The sequence below is a fragment of the Gracilinanus agilis genome, chromosome 2 (genome assembly GCF_016433145.1).
Source record: "Gracilinanus agilis isolate LMUSP501 chromosome 2, AgileGrace, whole genome shotgun sequence".
Taxonomy (NCBI): Eukaryota; Metazoa; Chordata; class Mammalia; order Didelphimorphia; family Didelphidae; genus Gracilinanus; species Gracilinanus agilis.
The window spans coordinates 351257735-351272732 of NC_058131.1; the positions used below are offsets into that span (position 1 = coordinate 351257735).

Here is a 14998-nt window from a genome sequence, read left to right on the forward strand (position 1 = left end):
TCCTCCCCCTCTTCTTCCCACTCTCTCTCCTTCTCTCTCTCTTCCTCCCTACCCCTTCCCCCTTTCTTTCTCTTCCCTCTCTCCCTCTCCCTTCTCCCTCCTTCTCTACTCCACCCCTGTCAATCCATCTCTCCTTCTCCCTCTCCCTATGTCTTTTTCTTCCTATCTATCTCTCTGTCTTCCTAGCTATCATCTTTCTCTATTAGAATGTAAGCTCCTTGAGGGTAGAGACTGTCTTGCTTTTTGTATTTGCATTTTCAGTGCTTATCATAATTCCTGAACTATGGGAAGTACTTCATTCATTTTTTCATTTATTCATCCATATATGTGGACATGGCTCCTTCAGATGGTTTTTCAGTGAGATTTTCTGTTAGCACTCACAGTCCTCTTTGCCTTTCAGGGAGCCCTGACATATCTTGGTTGAGTTGCAGCTGGACTGAAGCAATCTCAGGATCACAGAGAATAGGATGCCCAAGCATGAGGCCTGACAGACACGTTTACAACTTCTAGGGAGTTGTGGAAACCTCTTGTAGGATGGGCACTTGAATTCTTTTAATCCATTTTAATAAATTGAGTTCAATGCAGATCTTAGGTCGGTGTCTATCCTTTGATTGTCTGAGAAGCACTGGAGTGGGTTTACCCATAAGCACAGTGTCATCCAGTATGGGGGCAACTCTGACTCAGTTGTTAGAATTGTTTCTAAAGCATCAAATTGAATTAGAACTGAATCAGTCCAGTCAATCAGTAGTCAGTCAATCAATGAATCATCAAGGATTGATTAAGTTCTTACTAATTCCAGGCACTATGTATGCTAGGCAAAGGGGACACAGAGACAAAAGCCAAATAATCTCCGGCGTCAAAGAGCTTATGTTCTATCTGAGAGGACAACATACAAAAGAGATACACAACACAATCCAAGATAGTAGTAGTGGAGAAAAGGCAGGAGCAACTGGGGCAAGAGAGGAGAGGTAGAGTTCAAAGAAGGTCTCCTGCAGACAGACATGCTCAAGTTTAGTCTTGAGGAAGTCTCAGGATTCTAAGACAGAGGGAAGGAGAGAGTGAATTTCCCACGTGGGGCCAACCAGTGCAAAGGCAAAGATGTGGGGAATGGAGAAGTCCTAAGTGGTGAGAACTTTGAGTTTGTGATGGGCAGCAATATATAGTAATGCTGGAAAGGAAGTTGGAGCCAGACTGTGAAGGACTCAAATGCTAAACAAAGGAGTTTATGTTTGTTCCTAAGAGTAACAGGGAGCCGCTGGAATTTATTGGGTATAGCTAGACATACACTTTGGTAGTTGTGTGGAGGATTCTTTCCAAAGCCTTGCTTCTTTATATCTAGACTCGCTGAAATACTTTCTGAGGGTCATGCATCAGTTGTTTCCTCACACAGGGCAGATCGTAGTTTGTACCTATTTACATTGGCCCAGATTTGGGACAATTTCAACCATCTGCATAACCTCTCCTTGTATTTTTGTATGCAAGTTTTCAAGGTTAAGAGAACATATAGTAGTTTCATAAGGGTGACGAGCACATAACCAGAGTTGGGCAACTGGGCACTTTGCCACAAGGGACTGACATTGAGGTGGGGCATATTTCCTCCCCTGATAATTCTCTGGCCTATTATCCCTGTAGTCTATTCCCTTCTTTAGTCTCAGGCCATGGGGCTCCCCTACTAGAATCCACCTTCTCTCTGCCTCCTCCTGAGGTGTAGAGCTTAGGACCATGCCCCAGGGGAGCACCTGGCATGACTAGGGCTGGAGTAGATTATTCTCTATGGTGCATCCCCAACTGAAATTTGCCTTGGGCACAAGAATCCCTGGTGTAGAACAGTTCTGCCCTTCTTCAGGTCCCTTGAAAAGCACCCCAAGAATACTTTGGACCACCATTCACTTTGCAAGACTAATCAGATGATGTATCTATTTAAACAAAATGTTTAAATAAAAGCAAAATGAACTACGTGTAAATTCTACTTCCCTAATTATATATATATGGACTATATATAATTACATGTCTATATATGTATATATACAAACATACATACTGTATACACACACATATATGGAGTCATATAGGTATGTATGTGTAATAAATTAGCATTATCTCTAATGGAAAAGTCCTAAAAGCTTGTCCAAAAAAATGAAGAATAAAGCAACTGTTATTTTTAGAGTTCTAGAACTGTTACTTAGAGTGATAAGGCAAAAAGAAACTGAGAGGAAAAAAAAAACAAAGCTGTTGATTTTTACAAGATGATATAATGGTTGGGGGAAGCTGGGTAGCTCAGTGGATTGAGAGCCAGGCCCAGAGATGGGAGGTCCTAGGTTCAAATCTGGCCTCAGACACTTACCAGCTGTGTGACCCTGGGCAAGTCACTTAACCTCCATTGCCTAGCCCTTACCACTCTTCTTCCTTGGAACCAATATGCAGTATTGATTCTAAGATGGAAGGTACGGGTTTTAAAAAAAAATGAAACAGCTTTCTTCCAAGCTAAGGTTATTCCCAGTCCCTCAAGCTATCAAGCTGGGTTGAGACTTTTTTTTTAAACCCTTGTACTTCGGTGTATTGTCTCATAGGTGGAAGAGTGGTAAGGGTAGGCAATGGGGGTCAAGTGACTTGCCCAGGGTCACACAGCTGGGAAGTGGCTGAGGCCGGGTTTGAACCTAGGACCTCCTGTCTCTAGGCCTGACTCTCACTCCACTGAGCTACCCAGCTGCCCCGAGACTTTTTGTCTTTTGAGTAGACCTTGAAAATATGAAAGATAGGGCTGATCAGACTCGTTGAAATTTGACCCATTGGAAAGTTCAGTTGAAGGGGTGTTCTGGTATTTTCATTATTCAGGCAAAGACTCACCTCTCCTGTGATAGAGTAAAGTGGGAGGAGTTGAAGTCTCCAAGTCCACTTCCTCATGAGCTATTTATCAATCAGAGATGTCTTGGGATATTTATATATATAGACCTGCATGAAGAAACTTCCTGGTCTTTGATCATCAAGAGGATCACTGGCTTATTAATTTACTGGTTAAATGTTAGCCTAATCAATAAATTGATATTATTACTCCCAAACCAGTCTCTTGAACATTTTTATTGTAACACAAACAAGAATAAGCTATCTGGAAAAGATGAGTATGATCTTAAAGAGGGAAAAAATGGAACTTCAATGAAATGAAAAATTTCAAACAGTCTTTTAAAAAATAATACTTTATTTTCTCCAATTACATATACAACTAATTTTTAAACACTCATTTTTTTTGTCCCAATTTTGAGCTCTAAAGTCTCTCCCCTCTTCTCATCCTTCCTTTTTCATTACCTTCCACCCTGCCCTACTGCCTGAAACTGAAAGCAATCCAATAAGGATTTTACATGTGCAATCATATCATTTTCCCATATTAGTAATTTTGTGAAATAGATCTCAAACCAAAAAGAAGGGAAAAAAGTGAAATATAGCATGCATTGGTCTGTGTCCAGACTCTGTCAGTTCTTTCTTAGAGGGCAGATGACATTTTTTTTTATTATGAGTCTCCAGGATTCTCTTGGATCATTGCATTTCTGAGAATAATTAGGTCATTCACAGTTGCTCATCAAAGAATATTATTGTCACTATGTATTGCATTCTTTTGCTCACTTTGTCTCAGTTCATGTGAGTCTTTCCAGATTTTTCTAAAATTATCTTGCTCATTATTTCTTATATCACAAGAGTATTCTATCAACATTCTTGATGAAAAGTCCAGAACCGAGTTGTGATTTTGAAATGGAAACAAGCATCAAGAGGAACACAGAAATGTATGCAAATTTTCTCAGTTGAAAAATACTATGATGAGAAGGGATAAAGGGGACGGAATAGTTTACATGTGAATAGGGGGAGGTGGAATCATGAAGGCAGAGTGAAAGGAAACATTTTAGTCTGGTTTGCCCAATGTGCTTCCTTGACAAAGAAGAAATGCACACATCAAGAAAGAAAAGGGAAAGTCACAATGAATCACTATTTTTTCTAGCCGAGGGTGGCTTAGGAAGACGGTGAGATCTAAGGACACCTGGGTTGGGGTCTGGTCAGAAATACATGGCAGTAACATGAGAAAGTGTTCTAAATCTCTAATAATTAGAGAAATGCAAACCAAAACAACTCTGAGGTATCACCTCACACCTAGAAGATTGGCTAAATATGACAGCAGGGGAGAGTGATGAATGTTGGAGGAGATGTGGCAAAATTGGGACACTAATGCATTGCTGGTGGAGTTGTGAATTGATCCAACCATTATGGATGGCAATTTGGAACTATGCCCAAAGGGCTTTAAAAGACTTTCTGCCTTTTGATCCAGCCATGGCACTGCTTGGTTTATACCCCAAAGAGACAATAAGGAAAAAGACTTGTACAAAAATATTTATAGCTGTGCTCTTTGTAGTTGCAAAAAATTGGAAAATGAGAGAATGTCCTTTGATTGGGGAATGGCTGAACAAATTGTGGTATATGCTGGTGATGAAATACTATTGTGCTCAAAGGAATAAAGAACTGGAGGAATTCCATGTGAACTGGAATGACCTCCAGGAATTGATGCAGAATGAAAGGAGCAGACAGGAGAACATTATACACAGAGGCTGATACACTGGTACAATTGAACATAACAGACTTCTCTACTAGTAGCAATGCACGAATCCAGAGCAAGGCTGAGGCACTTAGGAGAAAGAAAACTAGCCACATTCAGAGGAAGAACTGTGGGAGGAGAAACAGAGGAAAAACAACTGCTTGAACACATGGGCTGATGGGGATATTATTGGGGATGTAGACGATAACTCTAGTCCAACTATCAATAATATGGAATTAGGGCTTAATCAATGATACACGTAAAACCCAGTGGAATTGTGCATCGGCTAAGGGGGGTTAGGGGAGTTTGGGGAGAGGGAAAGAATGTGAAACATGTAACTATGGGAAAATATTCAAAATAAAAATAAAAATGTATTAAAAAAAAAGAAATACATGGCAGTAGGGGGTATTGTAGCATGTTCAGGCATTGCCTGAAAGATGGGGTACCAGGGCAGAAAGAGATCTCTGAACAGGTAGTGAGTGCAAAATTGGGTGACATTTGGAAGCTCTTTCACCTACTACACAGTTCTGGATCACAGATCCTGGGAGAAGAGAAGTGGTCACAGGTGTGGGATCTATCTGTTGATAGAGAAACAAGTTCCAAGATCAAACAAAGGCTTCATGGTTCTGGTCCCAGGAGCAAAATAGTAACTCAATTCTTGTCTTTAGCCAAGCAAGTAAGCCTGAAATCAAACAACCAGAGCAGTAGTCCCAGGCCAAAGGGGAGCCAGCAGTTCAGTTGCTCTGAACCTGTAGAACCTCCCATTAGACTAATAGTGTCTGATTCAACCAGCAGTCTATAGAAACTCCCAAAGAAAGATATGCCAATAGACCAAAACTTGTATTAGGAATTTTCTGAGTTTGGATCAGCAGGGCAGGGAACAGATCTCACCACAGATCATATGACTTTGGGAGCACGGAAAATACATTAATTAGGGGATAAGAAATAAATGCTTTTTAAAGAGCCCTAATATTTTCAAAGATCAAAGGAACTAAGATAGAGAGGTTGGGGTTGCTTTTGTTCTATTTTGAATGTTTTAGCAGATGGCTGAAATGGGAGGGATCAGGAAGCAAATCACTGGGAGGAAAGGAGGATGGAGGAAAAATGCTATCACCTAACAAGTACCTAAGATAAGGAGCATTCAAAAATAGAGGAAAGAGTGGGGGGGGGATGGGTATCCAACTTCACTTTCATCTGAAATGAAAAAAGAAAGGTTGAATAGGATTACACATACAAAGATATCAGTATAGAAATATGTTAAATTCAAAAGGGAAATAAGAGGAGAGGGAGAGACAAAGATTTAGGAGGAAGATAAGAATAGGAAAGAAAAATCATAAGCAAAACACACTTCAATTATAGGTGAGAGGGGAGAATGAAAAAGGGATTAAAATGAAAGGAAGAAAAAAAAAACCAATGCAGTTAGGGATGGGGAAAATAAAAAGAGTAACAGAGTACAATAAGGTCGTTTCATTTAGAGATCATGAGTGTTAGCCAAATTCCCTCTCTTTTGTTGCCTTCTTATTTACAAAAATGGGGATGGGTGGGAAAAAAGAGGGAAAGTGCAGGAAACAAGATGGAAGGAGATGCATAATTAACTATCATAAATATGAATATGAATCAAACATACCCACAAACCCATAAACCTACCCATAAGACAGGAAAAAACACAGCAGAATGGATTAAAAAGCAGATCCAATAATATGTTATTTACAAGAAATGTTTAAAATATGAAGATTCACATAGAATTCAAAGGAGGGGTTAGAGAAAAATATTCTCCAGTTGAACTAAAAAATCAGCAGGAGTAGCAATCATAGTTTCAGATAGAGACACATTAAAAATAGGCAAAATACAAAGTTAATCTGGGAAGCTACTTCATGCTGAAAGGAAATGTAGATAATGAAGCAATATCAACACAATATAGAATTACGCTTAAATGCTAAAAGGAAAAGTTAATCAAATCACAGGGGGAAATGGTATAAGCACAGTGGTGTGGGACCTCAATGTATTCCTTTCATACATAGACAAATCTAACCAAAAGGAAAACATGAAAGAAGATAAGGACCTGAAATAGAATTTTAAAAACATTAGAAATGATGTGTATGGATATTCCTGAATGATAACAGAAGGGAGTTTATATAATTCTCAGCCACCCACAGCAACTTTATAAATGTTGATTATGTAGGGGTGTAAAATCTTCACCAAAATGCAAAAAAGCATAAAATGCATTATTCACCTACTACAATGAATTAAAATTGTATTCAGCCAATGCAATAAAATTATATTCAATAAAGGCCTTTGGAGAAAGAACTAAAATTAATCAGAGATGAAATATTATATTTCTATGAAACCAAGGGAAGAGAGAGAGAGAGAGAGAGAGAGAGAGAGAGAGAGAGAGAGAGAGANAGAGAGAGAGAGAGAGAGAGAGAGAGAGAGAGAGAGAGAGAGAGAGAGAGAGAGAGAGTCAGAGATAGAGACAGACACATACAGAGAGAAAGAGGGACAGAGACAGAGAGAGGGAAAGGGAAACAAATTATAGAAACAATGAATTTCAGCAAAGAAAATCTCATTGAGACAATATATCAAATTAGAAAAGAAGAATGGGGGAAGGTGGGTTTGGGAACCAAGATTGCAGAGTAGCAGAAAAAAAAGTTTAGTTTTCCTCAATATTCCTCTACGAGACCGAATTGAGTCCTGATTGAGAAATTCAAGAAAAAAAGTTAAAATGAATCATTTTTCCAGTCCAGGTTGTCATAGAGAGACAGATAGTGAAGTCTGTAGACATTGGGGACTGGGACTGGGCAAAAAGCACATTATGTGCATAGGAACTTAAAGAGCACTGAGGCTCTGCCCAAGGGCAAGAAGTCCCAAACCTCTGGGACACTAAAATCTTGTGCAGGCTGAGGGAATGGGTGCCAATCTGCATCTCTGTCATTCACTATTCAGTTCTGGGTCCAATCCAAGAAGAAAAGAGGAGGGGACCTGTGACTAGAGGTGACATTTCAAGATTAGGAGTAGTCATGACTCTAGATTGTAAATTGAACTAGGAACAAATCAGAAACAAACAGTAACTATGTGGCTCTGACTGCTGAAGTGGAGAAAGGACTAACCAATCAATCAGTCAATATTTATTAAGTGCCTACTATGTGTCCTGTATTGTAATAAGTGCTGGGGATACAAAAAGAGGTGAGAGTCCCTGCTTTCAAGGAGCTCATTGTATAATGGTGGGGATAACAAGCAAATATTTACAAATAAGTGACATTCAGGACAAATAGGAAGAAGAAAGGTACTAGAATTTAAAAAAGCTTCAGAAAGGCTTCCTGCAGAAGCTGAGGTTTTACTTGAGACTTAAGGAATAGCAAGGAAGGAAGCAGAAGGTTCAAAGGGAGGAGAGACAACATTCTCACCGTAGGGAAGAGCTAGAGAAAATGATCAAAGTTGCAAGATATAATATTATGTTCGGTGAGCAGCCAGGAATTGAAGAGCACATCATGGGGAATAAGGTGTAAAAAGACCTCCAGAAATTGATGCAGAGTGAAAGGAGCAGAACCAGGAAAACACTGTACACAGAGACTGATGCACTGTGGCATGTGTTATGTGTGTGTGTGTGTTATTCCTGTTGGCTCCCAGAGGAGCATAGGGCCGCAACCATCTCACACCAATGGACTCTGTTCTGGGCAACTTCCCCCAGCTGGGCTCAAGTCATTCCGACGGCCTTTGTTTCGTTTTCGGCAGATCTTCGCCAGGTCTGTTTTGGTCTTCCAACTTTCCTCCTCCCTGGTGGATTCCAGCTCAATGCTTGTCTGGCAACGTTGTCCTCCAGTTTTTGTAGCGTATGTCCTATCCATCTCCACTTTCGTTTCTTTACGTCCTGACTGATGGGATACTGAATTGTTCTTTCCCAGAGTCTGGCATTGGAAATCTTTTCAGGCCATCTGATGTTCAAGATGTGACATAGGCATCTGTTAACAAAGACGTGGAGTTTATTGGTGTTAGCGCTCGTCACTCTCCAGCTCTCTGATCCCTATAGGAGGATGGCCTTTACGTTGGTGTTGAAGATTCGGAGCTTAGTGACAAGGGACAGTGCTTTGGAGATCCAGACAGACCGCAGGGTGTTAAATGCCTGTCTGGCTTTGTTGATTCGGTTTCTGATGTCCTCATCTGCTCCGCCGTCCTTGCTGACTATGCTACCCAAATAGGTGAAGTGGTCCGTCTCCTTGATGTTTTCTCCCTGTAGTTGGATTGGCAGGTCCTGTCTGCAGTTGACTGTGATCACCTCGGTCTTCTTCTTGTTGATCTTCAGACCTGTCTTCTCCGCTTCTTCAGAGAGACATGCAAGTTTGGTTTGCACATCCTGCTGCTTGTGAGAAAGGAGACAGATGTCATCTGCGAAGTCAAGGTCCTCAAGCTGCTTGGTATGAGTCCATTGGATGCCTGCGTTGCTGTCCTTGGTAGTTCTTCTCATGATCCAATCTATGACCATCAAGAAGATAAGGGGTGAAAGCATGCAACCTTGCTTCACTCCGGTCTTCACTGTGAAAGGAGCCGTCAGTTTCCCATTATGGATGACCTGGCAGGTAGAGTCTTCATATAACCTCTGGATGATGTTGATGAGCTTCGGGGGAATCCCGTAATGTTGCATCAATCTCCAGATGATGTTCCTGTCCACGCTGTCAAATGCCTTCTTGAAATTCACGAAAGTCGTGTAGAGGGGAGACTGCCACTCGATGGACTGTTCGATGATGATTCTTAGGGTGACGATGTGGTCGGTGCACGATCTGTGCTGACGAAACCCTGCTTGTTCTATTCTCAGCTTCTTGTCCAAGGCCTCCTTCAGTCTTTCTAAGACGACTCTGGTCAGGATTTTGCTGGGAGCGGATAGAAGCATGATTCCTCGCCAGTTGCTGCATTGGGATAGGTCACCTTTCTTGGGTAGCTTCACCAGGTAGCCTAGTTTCCAGTCTGTCGGGACTTGTTCCTGTTCCCAGATCTTCTGCAGGAGGGGTTGTAGCATCTCCGCTGACATTTCTGGGTCTGCCTTGAGTGCCTCAGGGGGGATGTCGTCTGGACCTGCAGCCTTGCCGTTTTTCATGGTCTTAATGGCTTTGATGATCTCAACTTTGGTAGGTGGGCCCGTGTTCACCTGAAGCAGGTCGGTGGCTGGTGGTATGTCCAGAACAGTTGGTGGAGGTGGTCAGTTCAGGATCTCCTCGAAATGCTCTGCCCATCGGGCTCTCTGCCCTGCATCGCTTGTTATTGTCTTGCCAGTCTTGTCCTTCACTGGCTTGCTAGGGTTGTAATTCTTTCCCGATAGAATTCTTGTTATTTCGTATAGCCTCTTCATGTTCCCCTGCCCAGCTGCTGTTTCTGCTTCTTCGGTCATATCGTAAATGAACCGTCTCTTGTCATATCTTGCGCTCTTCTTGACTTGACGGTTAATTTCCCAGTACTGTGTTCGAAGTTCTTCTTTCTCCTGTTGACCTTGGCACTGGCTGATCTTCTGTTTCAAATCTCTTCTCTGTTGTATCTTGGCCCATGTCTCCTGTGTTAACCATTCCTTGCGCTTTCTCTCTCTCTTTCTCAGGACTTCTGCGCAGGTGGTCTTCCAGGTCTGCTGGAGTTTGGTCCAGTGGTCTTCAACTGCCACTCCTGTGAGTCCTGTCAAGGCCGCGAACCTGTTCTTGATTTCGCGATTGAATGCTTCTTTCTTCTCTCTGGTCTTTAGATCTTGCACGTTGAACTTATGGTGTAATCTGCCTGAAAGGTGGTTGAATGATTTCAACTTAGTTCTAAAAGTTGCCACCAGGAGTTGGTGGTCCGAGGCCACATCTGCACCACGTCTTGCTCTAACATCTAGAAGGCTTCTTCTCCACTTGCGGGAAACTGTGATGTGATCTATCTGATTTTCCGTCCTTCCATCAGGCGAAGTCCAGGTTGACTTATGAATTTTCTTGTGTGGGAATATAGTACCCCCAATAACAAGATCGTTGAAGGCGCAGAAATCCATAAAGAGCTCTCCATTTTCGTTACAGGTGCCAACTCCATGCCTTCCCATGATGAGTTCCTTTCCTGTGTTATCTTCTCCTACCTTTGCATTCAAGTCTCCCATGACGATCTTCAGGTCTCTTCTTGGTGTGCCTTCAAGTAGTGCTTGTAGGGAGCTGTAAAACTCTTCTTTTTCCTCTTCCTCTGCCGCATTGGTGGGTGCGTAGCATTGGATGATGGTGATCTTCCTTCCCTTTGAGTTAAACCTTGCTGACATAAGCCTTGACAAGATTGGTTCCCAACCTATCAGCGCTACTCCCTGGGTGTGGGCGTGGCCCGGGTCTTCATGGCCAGAGTAAATGATGGTTTCGCTTGATGTCAGTCTGGTCTGGCCGCTTCCATTCCATCTGGTCTCACATAAACCGAGGACCCTGATGTCATTTCTTTTCATTTCGGCACTGTGGCATAATTGAAGTTAATGGACTTCTCTACTAGCAGCAATGCAAGAATCCAGAGCAAGGCTGAGGGACTTATGAGAAAGAAAACTAGCCACATTCAGAGGAAGAACTGTGGGAGGAGAAACACAGAGGAAAAGCAACTGCTTGAACACTTGGTTCAATGGGGATATGATTGGGGATGTAGACTCTAAACAATCACTCTATCACAAATATTAATAATATGGAAATAGGTCTTGATCAATGATAAATGTAAAACCCAGTGGAATTGCTTATTGGCTATGGGAGTGGGGTGGGAGGAGGGGAGGAAAATAACATGAATCTTGTAACTATGGAAAAACAGTCTAAATAAAATAAATAAATAAATATACTTTAAAAAAAGGAAAAAAAGAGAAATCCTCTAGATCAGTGATGGGCAAACTACAGCCTGGGCCAAATTGGGGGGTGGAGGGCTGAAATGTTCTATAAGGCTGACATTATTCCTAATCTGACAAATACAATGAGTAGGATACAATACAATGAAACTTTGAAAGAGTTGCCTTAGAAACAGACTGTCAGATGAGAATTTCCTTTCTTTTGGTCCCCTCTTTAAAAAGTTTGCTTTAGATCAGTGGTTCCCAAACTTTTTTGGCCTACCGCCCCCTTTCCAGAAAAAAATATTACTTAGCCCCCTGGAAATTAATTTTAAAAAAATTTTAATAGCAATTAATAGGAAAGATAAAGGCACCTGTGGCCATCACCACACATCCTGGATCGCTGCAGCACCCACCAGGGGGCGGTAGCGCCCACTTTGGGAATCACTACTCTAGATCATCATTCCTTACAGCACAATAGTATTCTATCACCATCATATACCACAATTTGTTCAGTCATTCCCCAATCGAGGAACAACACTTTGTTTTCCAAATTTTTGTCACCACAAAGAGTGTGGCTATGAATATTTTTGTACAAATATTTTTCCTCATTATCTCTTTGGACTTCAAACCTAGTAGTGGTATTGCTGGATCAAAGGCATGCATTCTTTTAAACCCCTTTGCACATAATTCCAAATTGCCTTCCAAAATGGTTGGATTAATTCATAACTCCACCAGCAAGTCATTTGTTTTACATTTTGCAATGTTTTTTTTTTATCTCTTGCTTATTTTTAATTGTGTGAAGTGTTTTGTAGTTATGTTATATAATTTCTGAATTTGTCCTGGCAAGTAGATTCCCAGGTATTTTATATTGTCTAGACTCTAGAGTGATTTTAAGAGTTTCTCTTTCTAACTCTTATTGCTGGGTTTTGTTGGAAACATCTTTCTTTCTTTCTTTCTCTTTCTCTTTCTTTCTTTCTTTCTTTCTTTCTTTCTTTCTTTCTTTCTTTCTTTCTTTCTTTCTTTCTTTCTTTCTTTCTTTCTTTCTTTCTTTCTTTCTTTCTTTCTTTCTTTCTTTCTTTCTTTCTTTCTTTCTTCCTTCCTTCCTTCCTTCCTTCCTTCCTTCCTTCCTTCCTTTTTCTCCCTTTCTTTTTAAATTAAGTCTTTATTATTATCTGCAGTCTGGAAGCTACCTATTTGTAAAGGTCCTTTGAGATGTCAAAGACATACTCTTTTTTTAAAAACCCTTATCTTCCATCTTAGAAATAATACTGTGTATTGGTTCTAAGGCAGAAGAGCAGCAAGGGCTAGGCAATGGGAGTTAAGTGACTTGCCCAGGGTCACACGGTTAGGAAGTGTCTGAGGTCAGATTTGAACCCAGGACCTCCCATCTCTGGGCCTGACTCTCAATCCATCGAGCCACCTAGCTGCCCCTATTCCTATATTTTCTAATGTTTTCAATAGGAATGGATGTTATATTTTGTCAAAGGCTTTTTCTGCATCTATTGAGATAATCATCTTATTTCTGTTGGCTTGGTTGTTGATATGGTCAATTACGTGGATAGTTTTCCTAATATTAAACCATCTTTGCATTCCTGGTATAATTCCCTCCTGGTCATAGTGAATAATCCTTGTGATAACTTGCTGTAGCCTTTTACTTAGTATTTTATTTATTATTTTTGCATCTATGTTCATTAAGGATATTGGTGCATAATCTTTCTTTTCTGCTTTTGGTCTTCCTGGCTTGGGAATCAATACCATATTTGTATCATAAAAAAGAATTTGGTAAGACTCCTTCTTTGCCTATTTTGTCAAATAGTTTGTAGAGTATTGGGATTAATTGATCGTTAAATATTTGATAGAATTCCCTTGAGAATCTGTCTGGTTCTGGTAATTTTTTCTTAGGGAGTTCCTTGATGGCTTGTTCAATTTCTTTTTCTGAGATGGGATTATTTAAGTATTCTATTTCCTCTTCTGTTTATCTATCTTTTTGGTTTGGTCTATCCTACTTTTCATGGCTTCCAAGGTCATTTCTGGTCTCCAATTTACTTATTACTTCATTTGATTTCTGTACCTCTTTTTCCATATGGGCAATTTTGTCTTTTAAGCTGTTATTTTCTTTTCGTATTACTTTCATTTCTTTTCCCTACTTTTCTTCCCATTTTTCTTCCATCTTTCTTACTTGGTTCTTGAACTATATTTTGAGTTCCTCCAGAGCTTGTGACCAATTTCCATTTTGGGGGGAAAGTTTGGTTATGATGGCTTATTTGTCACTCTCTGTTGTTACTTCTGTATTTTGCTCTTTTTCTTCATAGAAATTATCCAGGGTCAAGAGCTTTTTTTGCTATTGTTTATTCCTTTTGCCATTAGCAGCCTGGGATTTCTGCATGTTGGTGGTCATTGCTTTCTTAGCTTTTGTTTTGAGCTTTGCCTTGGTACTTGGTACTATGTTCTCTTCCCTGTCAGAAGCCCAAGTGAGAGCAGGTAGCTCTGTGATGTTATTTGATAAGTGCATACTTTTAAGTGTTTTGCCCTGAGGCTATCTTCCCAGCCTCTGTTGCCTTAGCTGTGGCTAGCCACTCTGCTGCCCAAGCTCTGTGCTCTGCTACCCAAGCTCTGTGCTCTTCAGCCTTGAGTCTCACTGCCAAGGGTTGGCATAGCCCTCAGGGGTAAGTCTATGGTGCTTTCAGCCAGCCCCTGTGAATTTAGATATTATCCTGGCCCTTGCTCTGGCAAGGTAGCTGGTGTGGGGGAGGGGTGATCAGCTTGTGCTTTGATTAGTGTAGTTTAGCCCCTCTATAGCATAGGAATCCCCTCTCACTGCCTACCTTTCCCGTTATATCCAGTGGGAGAGACCCTTTACTCATCGAGTTTTGATTTTTGTCCTTTTGAGATGCTTTGCAATGATTGGTTGGAGGGAGATTCAGAAGGCTCCTGCTACTGCACCACCAGCTTGGCTCCACTTCTCCTAAACTTTTCTTCTTCTCTGCCACCCCTCCCTCTCTTTAAAAGATTTTTCTGACTTCATTTTATCTACCCTTTTTCTAATTTTCTCCTTTCTCCTTAATCCCATTTATTTCTATTTCCCTGTTAGGTAATATGTATTTCTGTACTCAAGTATGTGTATATGTGTATTCTTCCTCCCAAGGTTCAGGGAGCACTTCTGAAGCAGGGGACTGCCAAGACTTTTTCAGGGCTACTGACCCACCTTTGGTGTCCATCTTTTACCCAACTCTCACTTATGACTCCAAGAAGCTGACACATTCACAATAACCAAATTCCAGTAAAACTGTCTTAGTAGACAGATGGGCTAAATTAGCCTGAGGGTAGCCAACAGCTTTAAACCTGTTGGTGATAATGGGGGGATGTTTACCTCAAGCATGTGGCAGAATGGTTGGACAAAAACAATTTCTTCTAATGGTCATGAAGATAACCGAAGCAAGTATTATAGAATACTTAAAGCCTGTTAAGACATCAAAGATGCCAAGGCCATCCACTGCATACTGGGTCACTGGAAGTCATCCTGACTTTTGTTCTTGTCACTGGACTTTGATAACTTGGAAGAGAGAGTGAGGATGATGACTTTGTTCAAGTTTGTTTTACTAAAATCTAACTAATGGATAAAACAAGCG

The 14998-nt window shown here is 40.9% G+C and overlaps 1 protein-coding gene across 1 annotated transcript in view; it reads left to right on the plus strand.

Annotated features, from left to right (window-relative positions):
- Nucleotides 1-478, plus strand: part of SCGB3A1 (secretoglobin family 3A member 1) — a 4306-nt gene extending 3828 nt beyond the window's left edge. Inside the window, exon 3 of the mRNA XM_044661605.1 lies at nt 401-478. Within this exon, the coding sequence (XP_044517540.1) occupies nt 401-424 (24 nt within the window). The 3' untranslated portion in view covers nt 425-478. The remainder of the gene's footprint in view (nt 1-400) is intronic.
- Nucleotides 479-14998: the final 14520 nt, after the last annotated feature.